Raw genomic sequence first — 18,489 nt, 5'->3', positions numbered from 1 at the left:
CGAGCGGTTCTAGGCGCTACAGTCTGGAACCGCGCGACCGCTACGGTCGCAGGTTCGAATCCTGCCTCGGGCATGGATGTGTGTGATGTCCTTAGGTTGGTTAGGTTTAAGTAGTTCAAAGTTATAGGGGACTGATGACCTCTGAAGTTAAGTCCCACAGTGCTCAGAGCCATTTTTTAATGACTTCGAAATTTAGTGTGTGCTAGTGCACCAGCTGATCGCAGAGGGACTTATTAAGAGTGCTGAAAGCGCCGCTAGTAGTAAGTTTGAGCCATGATGGAGATACGCAAATGGGGCTCGCGTGCATTTGCGAGGCGCGATTGAAGACCATGTGAATTTCTAGCAGGCGTCACACTCGTGGGTTATAGTTGGCTGAGAAAAATCACTGACAGCAGTTCATCTCACTCCACGTACGCCCACGTACGCTGAGTGGTCAGCGCGACAGCATGTCAATCCTAAGGGCCCGGGTTCGATTCCCGGCTGGGTCGGAGATTTTCTCCGCTCAGGGACTGGGTGTTATGTTGTCCTAATTATCATCATTTCATCCCCATCGACGCGCAGGTCGCCGGAGTGGCGTCTACTCGAAAGACCTGCACCCGGCGAACGGTCTACCCGACGGGAGGCCCTAGCCACACGACGTTTTTTTTATCTCACTACACAACATTGGTAAGTTGTCATAAACGTCTGACATTGAGTAGTTCTTAATCACTGTCGTCGCTGACCAACCTCTACGTAAAATTAGGGCAGTCGACGACGCCAACATCACGGGATTGTAAGACTGCCACTCAGAGTGATCAGTAATTTAAACGGTAAATTCCGATGTCTCTTTTAAAAGCAGTTAAGCACTGAAAGAAATTTGCGTGTGTTGTTATACTGCCACGTGCTCATCGCCTGGTGTGCAGTATTACAGCGTTGTTTCAACAGTTGACGTTTCATTATGAGTTTCCATTATTTTCAAGATTTTCTCGTTCTGTTTATTTCATCTAAAAATACACTGATGAGCCAAACCAGCCCACCGTAACTTTGGATACCGCCCGTTGGCTTTGCTCGCACGTGACGCGGTATCAGAAGTATGCAAGCAGAGCAGACACGGTCCGGGGAATCACCCTAGCGAAGATATGCGCTGGAAATGGAGGAACAAACTGAGACAAGCGACTTTGACATAGCGTAGATTATTCTTAAGCAGAGCCTGTGAACGAGTATCTCGAGAACGGTGAAGCTGGTCGAATGCTCACGTGCTACTGTCGTGATCTACGGAAAGAGATAGGACAGTGAAACTACCATTAGGCGCTAAATGGTTGGACGTTCACGACTCTTAACAGAGCGTGGGGTTTGGAGGCTTGTCTGTTCTGTAACGTAGGACAGATGGTCATCTGTGACGTACCTGCCGAAAGAGCACAATGCTGGTGCACGTAAAAGCACATCGTTCATCGTACATTGTTGAACATGGAGTTCCGCAGCAAACCACCCCTACATATTTACACGTTGACCCAACGACTTTGTCAATTACGATTGCAGTGTACACGGGATAAGCGCTATTCGACCGTCGATCATTGGAAACGCGGTCAGTGGAAACGTATCTGCTCTTCAAGTGAATCACATTTTTACTACGCTAGGTCGCCGTCATCGAGGTGAACGACGGCTCGAAACGTGCTGTGCGCCACGGACTCAAGCTGGTGGGAGCAGTATTACGCTACGGAAGACATTCTCCTGCGCTTGAATGGGACCTGTGGTAGGAATCGAAGACACGCCGACGGCTGCGAACCACCTGCATCCCTTCACGCTTCACTGCTGAGGTCATCGGTCCCTACGCTTACACACTACTTAATCTAACCTAAATTAATTTACGCTAAGGACGACACACACACACACACACACACACACACACACACACACACCACACACACCCATGCCCGAGGGAGGACTCGAACCTCCGACGGGGGGGAGCGGGGGGGGGGGGGGGAGGTGAGCCGCGCGAACCTTGGCAGTGCCACCTAGACCGCGCGGCTGCCACGTGCGGCGTCTTTCCCCATGGCGATGTCATCTTTCAGCAGTATAATAGTCCGATAGTCCGTCTTTCGGAGCCAGAACCATGTTACAGTGGTTTGACGAGCATTATAGTGAATTCACCTTGATGTCTCGGCGATCAAATTTGCCTGAGGTAAGTCCTATGTCGCTATCGGACGCCACGACCACGAATACAAATCAGCGGCCCGTTACTTACGGGAATCATGCGACCTGTGCGTAGCCATCTAATGCCACATAATTCCACCAATCTACCAACAAACCTTCGGAACCCTGTTGTGTGGAATCAATGATGTATTTCGTTCCAAAGACAAAGAGACGAGCTATTAAGCAGATGGTCATAATGTTTTGCCTCATCAGCGTAAATATCTAAAGGTAAGTGTTAGTGTGCTACAGCATCTATATATTGTCGTGTTCAAGATAATTTCACTCTTGCAGTAAACAGAGTACGTTTTACTGTATTAAGAATATTCTGTGAAAATCATTGAGCAGAGTTATTCACGCATTCTAAATCCAATAATTGCAGGGAATATTTGTTTCAGTTGGCAAAAAAATGGTTCAAATGGCTCTGAGCACTATGGGACTTAACTACTGAGGTCATCAGTCGCCTAGAACTTAGAACTAATTAAACCTAACTAACCTAAGTACGTCACACACATCAATGCCCGAGGCAGGATTCGAACCTGCGACCGTAGCGGTCACGCGGTTCCAGACTGAAGCGCCTTTAACCGCACGCCCACACCGGCCGGCGTCAGTTGGCAAGACACAAAATTTTGTAATCGACTTCTACGCGCAATTGCGCAATTGTAGGTTGTGCACAACACTGCTTTAATCAACTGGTTTTGCAGTGAGTTTGTTCAGTTGGATTAACGACCGTATTATTTCAAACTATTCGAAGCTTATTTCAAGCAGCTACTCAATGTTAACTTTTATTTCCGTGGAAGCTCAGTAACAAATTTACTCGTTTCATTCATTAATAACCTCATTTTAAAAATACTATAGTAGTTGAGTGTGCTGTAACTGCTATTTCGACAGCGAGTTGTGTACGTTTCCCCATTTCTGTTTGGAGTCGACAGCCGTGTTTGCGAAATCTTAAGATATGCGACCACACGGTCAAATGGTTTAATCGGTCGCAGCGTGGAGTCTCCGCCAAGTCACCCATTGTATCGAAAAATGCGGTCTGTGAACAGTGCGCATGTAGTGAAGGACCTACACCACCAACAAGTTTCGTGGTGAACTTGTTTTTTTTCACGGTGATAGTCAAAACTTCATTAGTATTACCCCTCGTGCACAGAGACCCCGCTGCACCACTCCCTACCATTGCCGTCTGTCAGTCGCAAAGCTATTCTATTCGAACCACAGGGATGCATTTCATTCTCTCTTCTATCTCATATTCTGAGATTACTCTGCAGCAAGACAAAGAGAACAAATGGTTCAAATGGCTCTGAGCACTATGGGACTTAACATCGGAGGTCATCAGTCCCCTAGAACTTAGAACTACTGAAACCTAACTAACCTAAGGACATCACACACATCCATGCCCGAAGCAGGATTCGAACCTGCGACCGTAACGGTCGCGCGGTTCCAGACTGTAGCGCCTAGAACCGCTCGGCCACCCTGGCCGGCGACAAAGAGAACCTCATGCTTACTACAAGTATCCATCCTATTTACATGCCATACGCAAGGCAAGGTGGTAGTCAGTGGTAATCTCCCTGTACTCGACCGATGGGTCCGTGCTAGACTAGTGTGTGTGTGTGTGTGTGTGTGTGTGTGTGTGTGTGTGTGTGTGTGTACCACTCAGACAGAGTGACAGCGAGCCTCACCTGCAGCATGGACAGCAGCTGCTCCTGCTGTATGAACAGCGCCGACTGCAGCGCTGGGTTGCTCGCCGTCTGCAGCTGCTGCTGCACACCTTGCAGCTGGTCCTGCAACACAAAGCACAACACGTCATGTCTCTCAGCATCATACTGACGACACGGGGCGGAATTCGTTTTTAACGTTGGTGCGTTTACGAAGATATTCTTAGCGCGTTCTCGTTCACAGATTGTTAGGTCAGTTTGTCGGGAGGCAGATCTCAGCTGAAGCGATCTGCTGTACACTGGACTTACGCGTCCTTCCACACTAGCAGCGCAGAGCTTCGTCTTCGACTCACTGTAGCAGTCGTGTAGCTTGTTATGTGAATCGCTGCTAGTCGTTTTACAACAGGAGTGCCCAACCTTTTAGCTGACCTGCGACACATTGGAAGAAGACGAGTATATGTGGGCCGCGCATAATACTGTATGATAGTTTACACTACCAACAAAAACTGCTGAAAAAAATAAGAAGAAGAAAAAAAACAGTATCGACCAATGACAATAGCATTGTGTGGCAGGAGTTTCAGATTGAAAACATTCAATTGATCGTACCTTTACATAAAAGGAATTATATGGAATTTCTTTTTTTCTCAGTCGTGTGATAGATGGTTGCTTTGGGTGGCATGGGGCCCATGGGATGTTGGCTGGACACCCCTGTTTTACACAGAGCCGAATGGGAACCCTCAGACGGGACGGAGTGGGCCGCTTGTTACGTGCGTTATACTTTACCGCCCTTAGCGCGCAGTTTCAGCACCACCGTAAAGTCACCAGTTCAGTTGTTTCTGCCCATTATACACTGTTTATTACTAGTGTACAGAATAGTAAAAGTTTTCTGTGCGTGCCTGACGATGATGAAAATAGTAGCTATATTCGACGTATTGTGAAAAATTAGTGAATGCATATTGTGAAATCATGACGAAAGGACAGGAAACGGAATGCACAGAAGGAAGATGAGATCGTTTCAAAAATGGGATCATAAAGGCAGCTAAGGAAACGCTCGGAGTCAAGGAGAGGAAAAAAGTAAAAAAAGAATGGGTAACACCAGATATGATAACCAAGATGGATGATCGCAGGAAATGAAAAACTGTAAACACAGAAGAAGGGAAACGCAACTACAGGAGGTTAAATAATGAATTAAGAAGGGAGACAGAAAAAGCAAAGGAGAAATGACTCACAGAAAAGTGTGAACAGATAGAGAAATTAGACAAAGAAGGAAAATATGATTTGATGTACAAAGAAGTAATGGATTTGACATTCAGGGAAAAGAGAAACAACAATGGACTAAAGGAAGTAGAGGCAGCAGACGGTAAAATGGTGAGTGAACCCCAAGAAATACTGAGAAGATGGGAAGAATATATAGAATGGCTATACGCTGCAGACAGCCGACCAAGTGAAGAAGACCTTGGCATAAAGGAAGAACATAAAGTTGCAGATGATGACAAAGGAAATGCAATAGTAACTAGTGAGATTGAAGAATCTGTGAAGGAGATGAAAAATGGAAAGGCAATGGGAATTGATGAGATTCCTGCGGAACTGTTAAAGTCATTGGAGAAAGCAGGGAAAAGGGAGTTGACTGAACTGTGTAATCAAATATACATGACTGGAAACTTTACAGAAAGTATCGTAATACGTATAGAAAAGAAAAAGAACAGCAAAAAGTGTGAGGAACATAGAATAGTAAGCCTGATACCGCATGCAGCCAAAGTCTTTCTGAGGACGCTCAACAGAAGGCTATATGGAAAGCTGGACTGCGCAATAGGAGATGAACAATTTGGTTTCAGGCGAGGAGTGGGAACTAGAGATGCCGTTGGGCTATTGAGAGTGATAGGGGAGAGGTACATGGAGAAGAAAACGAAGGTGTATATTGTGTTCATTGATCTTGAGAAGGCTTTTGACTGCGTCAGATGGGACAAACTAATGGAAATCCTAAGGAAACATGGAATTGACTGGAGGGATAGACGGCTAATTAGGAATTTCTATTTGAACCAGAGAGCAAGAGTAAGTTCAAAAATGTTCAAATGTGTGTGAAATCGTATGGGGCTTAACTGCTAAGGTCATCAGTCGCTAAGCTTACACACTACTTAACCTAAATTATCCTAAGGACAAACACACACACCCATGCCCGATGGAGGTCTCGACCCTCCGCCGAGACCAGCCGCACAGTCTATGACTGCAGCGCCCTAAATCGCTCGGCTAATCCCGCGCGGCAGCAAGAGTAAGAATAGGAGATGTGATGAGTGAAGAAATTGAACTGGGAAGAGGTGTAAGACAAGGATGTTGTTTATCACCAACACTGTTCAATACATATCTGGAAGAAGTTCTGATGGAAGGAGAGGAGTTTGCATAGGGGGTCGGAGAGTGGAGTGTATAAGATTTGCAGACGACATGGTTGTGATGGCAGAGAGTGCAGGAAAGATGGAACAAATGTTAGATGATCTAAACGCAAAATTCTACAATAAATTTCAGCTAGTAATAGCGAACAGAATACCTCGTTTGTAACGCCGGAAATGCATATCCTCCTATGTCCATCTAATGTACTATGAATTCTTTCCTTATTTTGGTACCTGAAGATATGACATTTCTGTGTCTTTATATATTGTAATTGTTTTACTATTTGTATATATATATATACATATATATATATATATATATATATATATATATATGCATTTATGTCGATGTATAATTGGTTTGTTTTGTAAATATTATTTGTATTTTTACGATCGGTCTTGCCTAGGGAAAACTATGCTATCGAACCATTACATCGATAGGTTGTGTGGAGAACCAAAGTGTTTACGATCTTTGGTAGTGTGAACTCGGCCACGTGGAGCGCGGGCAGAGCAGAGTCTGGCTGGAGAAGGGCAGTGGAGCAAGTGTGTTGTGTGACGCTCCCGCGAGTTGCCGCGCTTTCGGGGTTTGGTAGCATGTAATTGCGCTCGACTTGCTATGTTAGTTTCTGACATGGTGTCGCGGACGGGAAGCGTTAGCTGGCACACATCAAGAGCCCGTTTCGGCTGGTGACCGTGTCGAGAAGAAGGCGCGCCAACATCCAGCTTCTGCAACAGCGACGGCCGACAATGAGTGACTGTCGCCACCTCCTCGATCGACGACTTCAAACCTTCAATCAACCAACAAGGAATACTGGTAGCACGTAAAGTTTTAGAACTGTATGGCAGACCTCAGCTTTTCAAACTGTTAAATTTTTTCTCACTAAATTACAGCAACGTAGCATGAACCTTTGTTGCTCATTGTCCCAATTGCATTACCAAGCAGGGTCCCTTTCTTTTCCGGAATGAACCCGAGTGTCGTTGAAATTCAAACGCCAGCATTAAAGTAATATCATTGGATTTCACTGCTTTAATTTCAATGTTCAGTTAAGGTATTCATAGCTGGCTACAATATTTAGATTACACAAGCACAAATTAAGAGTGCGAGTTTTGTTACCGTATTTTAGCTTACCTGTGACGGCAGCTCAGCTTGGTACGTACTACATTTTACTATTGTTAATTGTTCATAATCATTTAATTCAAGTTCAAAGTTAAATCTCTTATTTCTGAATTGCGTAGATTCAAGTAGCTTTTGAAATGATTGTTGAGGTAGCCCAAGACTAACCGTATTTTACTGAATTTCGATGTGCTTCAGAAACAAAGCTCACTATTAATTTCAGTCACTAAATTAACTTTCAATTTTTCGGTTTTATTAATTCTTTTGCTAAATTAAGTCAGAGTGTAGCGAAATTTATTACTTCTGACAAATTGTCAGTTTTCACACTACACGTGTCAACCTTCAGTTGCCACGCTTCTAGTGCTTATTATATGTGTAATAACCTTTCTTTTTCAGTTACTACAGTAATTGTCCATAGGACTGGCGACCGTAATTTTCCCCAAATCTCAAATATCTAATTACCGCTAGTTAATTGTTAACGTAACGGCCGCACATTTACTTTCTTTATTAACTTTACCCCTTTTCAAAATTAATTTCCACCAGTTTCATTTGCATTTTTCCTTTCATTTAGATGTAATCCTTTCCTCCCTCTTTACCGACAGATTAACTTCGGTGACGATTGCCTTTCCCAAATTTCCATTAGGTACACGCGGTTTAATTTTTCACTGTCTTTAAGGTCGATAAGTGAGGAGGAGGTTACACGTTCAAGAATCACAAGAGGGTGAGGTATACTTGGAAAAGACCGGGAGATACCGGAAGATTTCCGTTAGATTACATCATTGTCAGGCAGAGATTCCAAAATCAGATACTGGATTGTAAGGCGTACCTTGGAGCAAATACAACTTCGGACCATTACTTAACAGTGATGAAGGGTAGACTGAAGTTTAAAAGGCCAGTCAGGAAGAATCACTGCACAAAGAAGTGGGATAAGGAAGTAGTAAGAATTGATGAGATACACTTGAAGTTCTCTGAGTTTTTATAAAAACTGTGATAAGAAGTAACTCTGTAGGCGGTTCGGTTGAAGAGGAATTGACATGTCTAAAAGGGGCAATCACAGAAGTTGGAAACGTAGGTACAAAGAAGGTAACTGCGAAGAAACTGTAAGTTACGGAAAAAACACTTCAGCTGATCGATGAAAGAAGGAAGTACAAAAATGTTCAGGGAAATTCAGGAATACAGAAATACAAGCCACTCAGAAACGAAATAAATGGGAAGTGCAGGGAAGCTAAGACGAAATGGCTGCAGGAAAAATATGAAGAAGTGGAAAAAGAAATAATGATCGGAAGGACTCACTCAGCATAGAGAAAAGTCAAAACACTTTTTGGTGAAATTAAAAGCAAGAGTGACAAAATTAAGAATGCAATGGGAATTACACTGTTAAATGGAGAGGAGAGTGCGGATAGGTGGAAAGTGTACATTGAAGGCCTCTATGAGGGGGAAGACTTGTCTGATGACATGGTAGAAGAAGAAACAGGAGTCGATATAAAAGAGATAGGGAATCCAATATTAGAATCAGAATGTAAAAGACCTTTCGAAGATCTACTACTAAAATTGCATACGAATATCTCAGAGGCCTACTCCCTGCTGCCTCTCAGGGACATAACCAATCTTAAGCTACGCCTCGCGTCGTCAGGAAGCGTCGGCGAACATCTTGTTCTCCATGACGTGATTTATCAACCCTACACATTTCTGCAAAGGTTTTGAAACACCGCCTATATATATTTTTTTGTTTGTGTGTGTGTACGTTTGTGTGTGTTTGCTGACAGGTTTTACTTCATAACAAATGGTTCAAATGGTTCCAAGCACTATGAGACTTAACTTCTGTGCTCATCAGTCCCCTAGAACTTAGAACGACTTAAACCTAACTAACCTAAGGACATCACACACATCCATGACCGAGGCAGGAATCGAACCTGCGACTGTAGCAGAAGCGCGGTTCCGGGCTGAAGCGCCTAGAACCGTTCGGCCACCCCGGCCGGCTTACTTCGTAACATTTATCGTGAATATAGTCTATGAACAAGTAACTAACAGTTACATTAGATGGTGAGAAAAGTAGTAGATTACTTCAGAAATACAGAAAAGTATGTCGCGATTATTGGACGACAGATGTCTTGTGGTACGATTAGGAAATAAACAATATAAGGTACCTCTTTATTCGACACTTCCATTTCTACCAATTATGCTCCATTTGTAGTGCATCGCGATATCTATCTTCGTCATGCTTTACACAGGTCTGTTATAGTCAGATTCCATTAATTGGTACGAACACTGAAATAACCTCTCTGCTTCACCGCTCATATAATTATACATCTTTGCGGTTTGCTTTCGACGAAAGATGCTAAGTCGTGTTCACTCCACTCACAGGAATCGGGATGCGTGCTTACGCGTAGTGAAGTGGGGGCTCTTCGGTTGATACACTTAATTGAATGAGATGTGATTACAGTTATGAGCCAAAACATTATGACCACCTGCTTAATAGTTTGTTTCTCCGACTTTGGGACGAAATGCATCACTGTATCAGGGATCCGACAGCGTTTGCTGGTAGATTTGTGGAGGTATGTGGCATTAGATGGCTACGGATAGGTCATATAATACCCGTAAATAACGGGCTGCTGATTTGTGTAAACTGGTATGGCGCCCGATAGCGATCAAGATGGGCTCCATAGGATTTACATCAGGCGAATGTGGTCGCCGAGACATCAACGTGAGGTCACAATGAGCTCGTCAAACCCCTATAACATGGTTCTGGCTCCGAGACACGAACAGTTATACTGCTGAAAGATGACATCGCGGTCGGGCAAGATATCAAGCATAAAAGGGTGCACGTGGCTCGTAGCTGTCACCGTGTCTTCGATTACTACCACAGGTCCCATTCAAGCCCAGAAGAATATCTTCCGCAGTATAACACAGCTCCCACCAGCCTTCACCCCTGCCGCGCAGCACGTTTCGAGCCGCCGTTGACCTCGATGACGCAATTGTGGAGACGACCATCGATCTAGCGCAGCAAAAACGTGATTCGCTCCAAGAGTTCCATTGATTGACGGTTGAATCGCGACGGTCCGTGCCCACTGCAATCGTAACTGACGATGTAACTGAGTCAACATTTGAACACGCAGGCGTGGTCTGCGGATGATGAACGGGTGTGCTTCGAAACACCGTGCACCAGCGTTGTGCTCTTTCGGAAGAGATGTCACCTCCAAACCCCACGTTCTGTGAAGAGTTGTGGACGACCAACCATTTAGTGCTTAGTAATAGTTTCACTGTCCTTCTACCTCTTTCAGTAGATGCTAACGACAGTAGCACGTGGGCATTCGATCAGATCTGAGGCTTCGAGATACTCGTTCCCAGGTTCTGTGTAGTAATAATCTGCCTTCTGTCACCGTGTCCCGTGCCCACAACGCCACCAGGCGACATCCAACGTCGCGGTGAGCAGTGATCGTAATGTTATGGCCTATCAGCTTATGAAATCGTACGTTACCTTTTCACTTCCTCGCACTGTAAATTCAAGGACATTCTGCTCCCCTGAAGCACAAAATCGTTTTCACATACTGAAGAACTCTGAAACGCGAATATGATGTTTCTGTTGCTGGTTGTAAATGTAAATCTTGTACTTTTGGGTTTGAATAGTTCGAGGCGTTATAATGTCGTTTCCTTACATTCAGTTAAAATATACTTGCTTGTCATAGCATGTCTATCACAGTCAGTGCAAAATATCCCTCATCATTCTTTGCATTAAGTTGTCACAGAGTGCCACGTTTGATGGGCGCCATGAAATTTTTACGATCACTTCACGATACACAGTCACCAAGGGTCTGTTGGAAATCAACTAACGAACACCGATCGAATGGAAACAGAAAATGAGTGACGTTTCTCTGTGCGCTATTAATTTTCAGGTGCTCATAAAGCTAGATCGACAGATACTGTTTTGTTGATTGTTGACTGTTGTTTGCCAGACAGTACGTTACGTAACTTCGCTCACAAAAAAAGACACTCTCATACCCCTTTCAGCAGTAGTATCATTTAAGTTCAAATGGTTCAAATGGCTCTGAGCACTATGCGACTTAACTTCTGAGGTGATCAGTCGCCTAGAACTTAGAACTAATTAAACCTAACTAACCTAAGGACATCACACACATCCATGCCCGAGGCAGGATTCGAACCTGCGCCCGTAGCGGTCGCTCGGCACCAGACTGTAGCGCCCAGAACCGCACGGCCACTCCGGCCGGCATCATTTATGTACCTAAGTCGTAAATCTTGCCTGCGACTGAACTGTCGGAAGACACTTTTATGGTATAATATAGCTGTGGTAGCAGTAGGAAACAACTGAAAGGACAATACTAGCCTAACGTATGCCGTGTTTCTGTTCTTGTCGGAACCTGCTAGACGGTGCAGTGATTACCTCCTCGTGTAGAAGGCGACACCGCTATAGCACTTCACTTGAAACAATACCGGAGCGGACCTAAAAATGGTTCAAATGGCTCTGAGCACTATGGGACTCAACTTCTGAGACCATTAGTCCCCTAGAACTAGTTAAATTTAACTAACCTAAGGACATCACACACATCCATGTCCGAGGCAGGATTTGAACCTGCGACCGTAGCGGTCTCGCGGTTCCAGACTGCAGCGCCTAGAACCGCACGGCCACTTCCGCCGGCGGAGCGGACCTAATAGATATCTCTGCTGATACCTTTCTCTGACGGTTCTAGGCGCTACAGTCTGGAACCGCGTGATCGCTACGGTCGCAGGTTCGAATCCTGCCTCGGGCATGGATGTGTGTGATGTCCTTTCGTTAGTTAGGTTTAAGTAGTTCTAAGTTCTAGGGGACTGATGACCTCAGATGTTAAGTCCCATAATGCTCACAGCCATTTGAACTATCTGAACCTTTCTCTGATGTAAAAATAATGGTACTGCCAGTCTAAATGGGATTGCAGCTATCCTTGTCGCACATAAAGTGTGCACAGTACTGCGAAACGTCTACGCTTTCCTACATCGGATTTTTGTGTATTTAAATGAGGACAAGCTACCATTACTGGCGTCGTCAGTAGTTCATCACAGTTTTACTGATTAACGTAAATGGAGTAACACCATATAACTAATTTTTCATGACTGGGAAGTGTTAAATAAAAATGTGCTTTATTACACAATAGACGTCATCTTGGTCTGAGTCAAATAATGATAACCACTTTCAGTTGTTGATCAACCATCTTCATATCACAGCACCTAGTTCAATTGGTTTCATAAAGTAGATTGTGAGGAGATACAAATAGTGGTGCACTGGAAACAGAAAATTTCTAAGGCGCTCAAACGTGTCCAATGTACTGCCAACGCGATCGACAGCACCATTATTGGTTACGTCTCACAATATGCTTAACGATACCAGTTGCATTAGGGACTTCGCTATAAAGGTGGTATGAAACTGGTTTATATTGTGATCGAGACAAAAAAATTTACCGTAAACTATTACAGATCGCACGTATCCTTAATTAACTGTTGGTTGGTTGATTTGGGGGAAGAACCCAAACAACGAGGTCGTCGGTCCTGTCTGATTAGGGAAAGGTGGGGAAGGAAGTCGGCCGTGCCCTTTCAAAGGAATCACCCCGGCACTTGCCTGAAGCGATTTTGGGAAGTCACGGAAAACCTAAATCAGGATGGCCGGAGGCGGGTTTGAACCGTCATTCTCTCGAATGCAAGTCCATTGTGCTGACAATTACGCCACCTAGCTCTGTAATTAGCTGTCAGATCTTACACACAAATAATAAGTCAGTCAGTTCGACTTCCGGCGGCCGAAGTTTCTTTATTACTGAAAATGAACCGCCCAGTTGACGAAAGTAAGCAGCAGGCAGTTTCTGATAGTCTAGTTATTCGTCGATACGCATTCTGTTTCAAAAATCATCACAGTGTCCTGTGGAGGAAGGTGTGAGCCACACTATTGTGAACTGTCGGTTGGTTCGGTCCACTGAGCTTTGCTGTGCCGAGAATCGAAAGACACCAACTGGACTCTACTATAGAAGACTAGCTCTTACCATAGAGGTGTGACGTGCTGAATCGAAGTCCTAGGTTGTCGAAACGGAATTGTAACTGCAGCGAGGATACTTCTATCGACACTGCACTCATCTAAAGCGTACTGCGTATCAAACTGAGTGAGATTACCACTTAAGAAGGGAATAACAGTAATGAGAAATAATTTCATCTTTGTCGGCGCCTGTAATGTGCTTTAATAGTATGCAAGGCTATTTTTCATTAATGGATATCGTTTAGTTTGACCATAACGTCCTAATGGAAAAATAGTAATGACCTGTCACTACGTATGCTTACCCGGTGGAGTAACTTGTGATATTCTTCTCGGATTTGAGGCCGGATCTTCCAATCAAGTTGACTCAACATTTCAACAATCCACCCGGCAATCACCTTCAGGTGAGACTCTGCTGTTACTGAGTCTCTTCGAACTGGTTTGTGTCAATTTGACTTGGAGATCCGGCTGCAAATCTGACATGAGTGTCACAACAATTCTGGCCTTTCTGCAACATAGTAACACTTTTTCGTGTGCCATTAGCTTTTAAGCCTGTAACTGTCGTAAGACAATGGAGCTTGGCATCTTTGTGGTGTCAGCGTGTGTCGAAGTAAAATTTAACATTGTTGTTAGCATTGGTTTATACTGTACAAAATTCTCTGGCAGCTAACGCGAGCCCTGATAACTGTACAGGAATGTCGCTAATATGGACGCAGTTCAAGAATTATGATCAAAACTTAGTAGGTTCTACCAGAAGGAAGTACCTCTCGGCCAACACGATTTGTGGTGGTTGCAACAAAAAACGAGGAGAGCTGATGAGCTTCGTCTTCCAGTGGTACTGCATAATGGCAGCACTGCTGACGAGACGCCGACTTCACAGAGGCGTATAACAGCCCACTAATTACCTGTTCTCCGGTTCCCCGTATCGCGAGCTTCAGGATATTACCGTCCCGCAATTTACCAGTTTTCGGTACTTGTGGGAAAGTCGTGTCCAGATGCTGGATTGAGATAGTCACGGCTGTTAACAGACCCATTCCACAAACCTTGGACTGTGTGCACGTACAAAACTGTTGTGACTTTAGGACTTCTGTCTCGGGATCTTCGGCTGACGTTTGTTTAACGATTTTCCTGACTTTGCGAGGTGCTGGGGCTAGCAGTGTATTTAACACTAAATTCTTCTCGAATCTTCATATGGAAATGATGCTCTAAGCCCCCCCTTTTCTAAGTCCTACTTTTGCTGTTGCACATGGATTAAGAAGAAACGCGAACTGACTGTAATCGACCCTGCAAGTGGAGTAGAAAAGAGTTTGGCACCTGCAATAATTTAATTTGATAGACATTAATTAAATAAAGGAAAGTTTCAGTAATGTAGTGAGAAATGAAAGGGTTGCTCTACCGATACACAGAATAAAAGTTCTGTCCAAAATAACAATTTGATTTATTATGACTAAACTCAAAATCATAAACAAAACACATGAAACATTTACAATACATCAAATTGGATAGACAAATAAATGCTGTGAAGGTGAAGTTGTCCATAAACTAGATTGTGACATTTATGATGAAGTGGTATGTGGAGCCAATTCCTTGCAACTCAAATCTTAAGAGAAACACACAGCCAACTCAACATTAATTGCTGCTACGGTAGTGATAACTCAGACAATGAACACCCAAGACAGAACAAAGTTATAAAAGACGAACAGGCGCGCTCTGTTGAGCTCTGATTATCACAGTGCAAATTCCCTAGTCTGCCGGTGCTGCGGACATAGATTACCAAGCTGTCGTCTTAACTGCAAGGACACGATCTGGCGTACCGGAAGCGATGGCTGGTTGCTTCGATGTCCCGTCGTGGTGATGATAATGTCGCGAGTATAGCCCGAAACAAATTGTCCTGGTCTGGTTGTTCCAGACTTAAGACTTCCTATCAATACAAATGCGCCTCTGAGGGAGACGAAGAAGGCTCGCCACACAATCACTGACGGTACAGTGATTGATTTTAACAAGCGAAGTCACACAGTAACTCTGATACAGTCAACTTTAGCCAAAACTGCCCAAGACAGACAACATAGGCCACTTGTACGCAGAACGCTCAATTGCCAACTGTACTTGGAAAGTTACGTTGAAGTCAAAACTTCAGCAACTTCGTTAAACAGTTACAATCAAATAAAAGCATATTAGACAGCCAACAGAAGGCAGGCTGTCCAGAGCAGCAAGAGCTCAGTCTTGTAACCTACTCCGACTGAAAGGCGAGAACCAACTCCCTTCAAGAGCACCTGTACAAACCGAACACAGAACATTCCCGCCCCCACGACAGTGGCCGTGGTTAAACGTTCCAATCAGCAACTCAAAAACCGGCGGAAAATTCCACTCTATTGCCGAAGCGCTACCATTCCACCAATAGAGATTCTTGGCGCCAATTTCTGCGCCGATTTTGCTACGTCACGGAGCTATGCCCTGAGCAAGCCAATCACAGTTACGATTTTGCAGAAAACGCGGGAATTTGCCCGCCAAGACTGCCTGTGAACATGCCGGCCGAAGTGGCCGTGCGGTTAAAGGCGCTGCAGTCTGGAACCGCAAGACCGCTATGGTCGCAGGTTCGAATCCTGCCTCGGGCATGGATGTTTGTGATGTCCTTAGGTTAGTGAGGTTTAACTAGTTCTAAGTTCTAGGGGACTAATGACCTCAGCAGTTGAGTCCCATAGTGCTCAGAGCGATTTTGCCTGTGAACACAAGTCATTCCCATGCCTCGCTGGTAGCCCGCCAGAAAGTATTTTCGCTAAGTTTCTGCGAAGTAACGGAATCTCTAGCCCAGCCGCTCCTTCAGGACCCTGCGGGCGTGTCTCCGTCGCTATTATGACAATGTCGGCGTCTGGAAAGCATTCACTTGATCCCTCACACCTGTCGGCTTAACCCTTTCAAGATCAGCGGAGCCGGCCTGTCACCGGACCACCTGGGTGACGCAGAGTAAGATAGAAATATGAGAGGGGGCTTCTGCCACCTCTCAACTTTTCACCAGTACACGTTGTTGGCATTGTCAAAGGTACTCATTTCACAGCTGATAGTGGACTGGAGTTGCACCTGTGTCAATATTTCAGGGCTTTTTCCTGGCATTACCACTTTGCTTCTCCCGCTGCTACCCGCAGAGGTCGTTCACTACAGCTCACGAATCCAAGAACCGTTTACTTTGATGTTTTCTTCCTTTTTGTTGTAACTGTTCTCACGTTTATGAATTTCTAAGGTCTCCGTGAACAGGCTGTTGTGGTAGCTGTTGTCCACAGTGAGAATCTCTGCGTCACCGAATTTAATTGTGCGGCAGGTCTCTCACTGCATGTTCTCCGCCAAGGACGATTTCTCCTCTTCTCCCAACCAGCAATACGGTTTGTGTGCAGTGATTCCACTATTGACAGATGGTCCAGCCATTCCAAACATAGACTTTTCCACATTTACACAGTATGTGGTATATTTCCGACACTGCATGTGGGCCTTTTTGTCCTTTGCTGATATGAGACACTCTCCAATCTTCTTAGTCACTTAGTAACTTTGTAAATGGTCTTCACGCCATGATTGTGCAATATACGGCAGATTCTGTCCATGACCCCACGAATGTATGGTAGAAAGGGCGTATCCGACAATTCTTCTCCGAATGTGTTACCGAGTGTTAGATTTCGCGACACTTATTACGCAACTGGTGGAATACCCATTCCTTCTCAGAACGGATTCCAAGTGTTTATCTCGTGTCCAAGGTGCTGTGGTTAATGTATGCACCGTAAAGAGAGGATTATTCAGGGAATCCCTAGTAATTCACAAACATGAGAACAGTTGCAACACGATGGGTGAAAGCTTCGAGGTAAGCGGATGCTGAATTCCCGTGTCGCAGTGAACGATCGTTGCAGGTAGCAAGCGGAGGACGACAGCGGTGATGAACAGGGAAAAGCCCTCACTCATGGGCGCGAGAAGTACATATAATCTTCAGCCGCGAGCTCGACTTTTGCTCGTGTTCTGTCCTGTCCCAACGATTCCCGACACTGAACGTACATACCGTCGCTGGCGTCAAAACTCGGAGTACCACATTCTTAAAACTGGCGCGCAATTACTACGAAATTGGTAGGGAGTAACATAATTATCTCAACTGTGATTCGATTGATAGAAAATCTCTATTATCAGTCCTGGAAGAAATGGGTTTGGATAAGAAAACAACTAATATTATAAAAGCGACCATTACAAATACATTTTCGAAAGTTAAGTTCATAGGCGAATTATCGGAACCCTTTGAAATAAAAACGGGAGAGCGACAGGGGGATGGGCTCTCACCGTTGCTGTTCAATTGTGCGCCTGAGAAAGTAGTCAGAGAATGGAACATAAATATTAACCGTGGTATAAGACTGGGTTGCAAAAAGAAGAACCTTAAAGTAAATTTCATTGCTTTTGCACATGATATGGCCCAGTTTGCTGAAAAAATGGAAGAAGCACGGAGGCAAATCCTTGAACTAACGTCACAAGCAGCTAAAATAGGTCTTCACATCTCCTTTGAAAAAAATAAGATACTGACAGACATCAAGCACTCATGTAAATACCTCAAAGTTCAAGAGCAAAAGATTGAAATAGTAAAAGAATTCAAATATCTCGGAGAATGGATTAGTTGGAATGCTGGGAAAAGCAGAGCAATGGAATCCAGAAAAAACAAACTTGAACTGGTCTGCCAACTAACAAAAAATACATACAACAAAAAATCTCTTTCATGGGGGTTCAAAATTACACATTACAAGACAGTGATTAAGCCAGAAGCACTGTATGCAGAAGAAACACGAAACATGAATTGTAAAGGCCAAATGACGAAACTTGAGCTAAAGGATAGAAAAATTTTAAGAAAAATCATAGGGCCAAAATTTCAAGAAAATAAAATTATATACATCAAAAATGAAACTCTCTACAAGAAAATTGAAAAACTTTCAGATACTATGCGAAAAAGGAGAATAAATTTGTATGGTCATCTTCTCAGAATAAATTTCAACAGATTAACTAAACAAATCTTTGACTTTTTCCGTAAACGCAAAACGAAACCCAACTGGTTTAAAGAAACTGAGAAAGACCTAGTAGAATTAAAGATTTCAGAAAATTCACTTATTGATCGAACAGCTAAATTAAATACTTAAGATG

General features: G+C 44.1%; 1 protein-coding gene across 1 annotated transcript in view; it reads right to left on the bottom strand.

Annotated features, from left to right (window-relative positions):
- Nucleotides 1-18,489, bottom strand: part of LOC124594408 (peroxidase-like) — a 193,027-nt gene that overhangs the window by 132,763 nt on the left and 41,775 nt on the right. Inside the window, exon 4 of the mRNA XM_047132781.1 lies at nucleotides 3,849-3,950. Within this exon, the coding sequence (XP_046988737.1) occupies nucleotides 3,849-3,950 (102 nt within the window). The remainder of the gene's footprint in view (nucleotides 1-3,848; nucleotides 3,951-18,489) is intronic.

Source organism: Schistocerca americana, chromosome 1 (assembly GCF_021461395.2).
Source record: "Schistocerca americana isolate TAMUIC-IGC-003095 chromosome 1, iqSchAmer2.1, whole genome shotgun sequence".
NCBI lineage: Eukaryota > Metazoa > Arthropoda > Insecta > Orthoptera > Acrididae > Schistocerca > Schistocerca americana.
The sequence above is the reverse complement of the archived record's forward strand: the minus strand, read 5'-3'. Positions and strand labels throughout refer to the sequence as shown.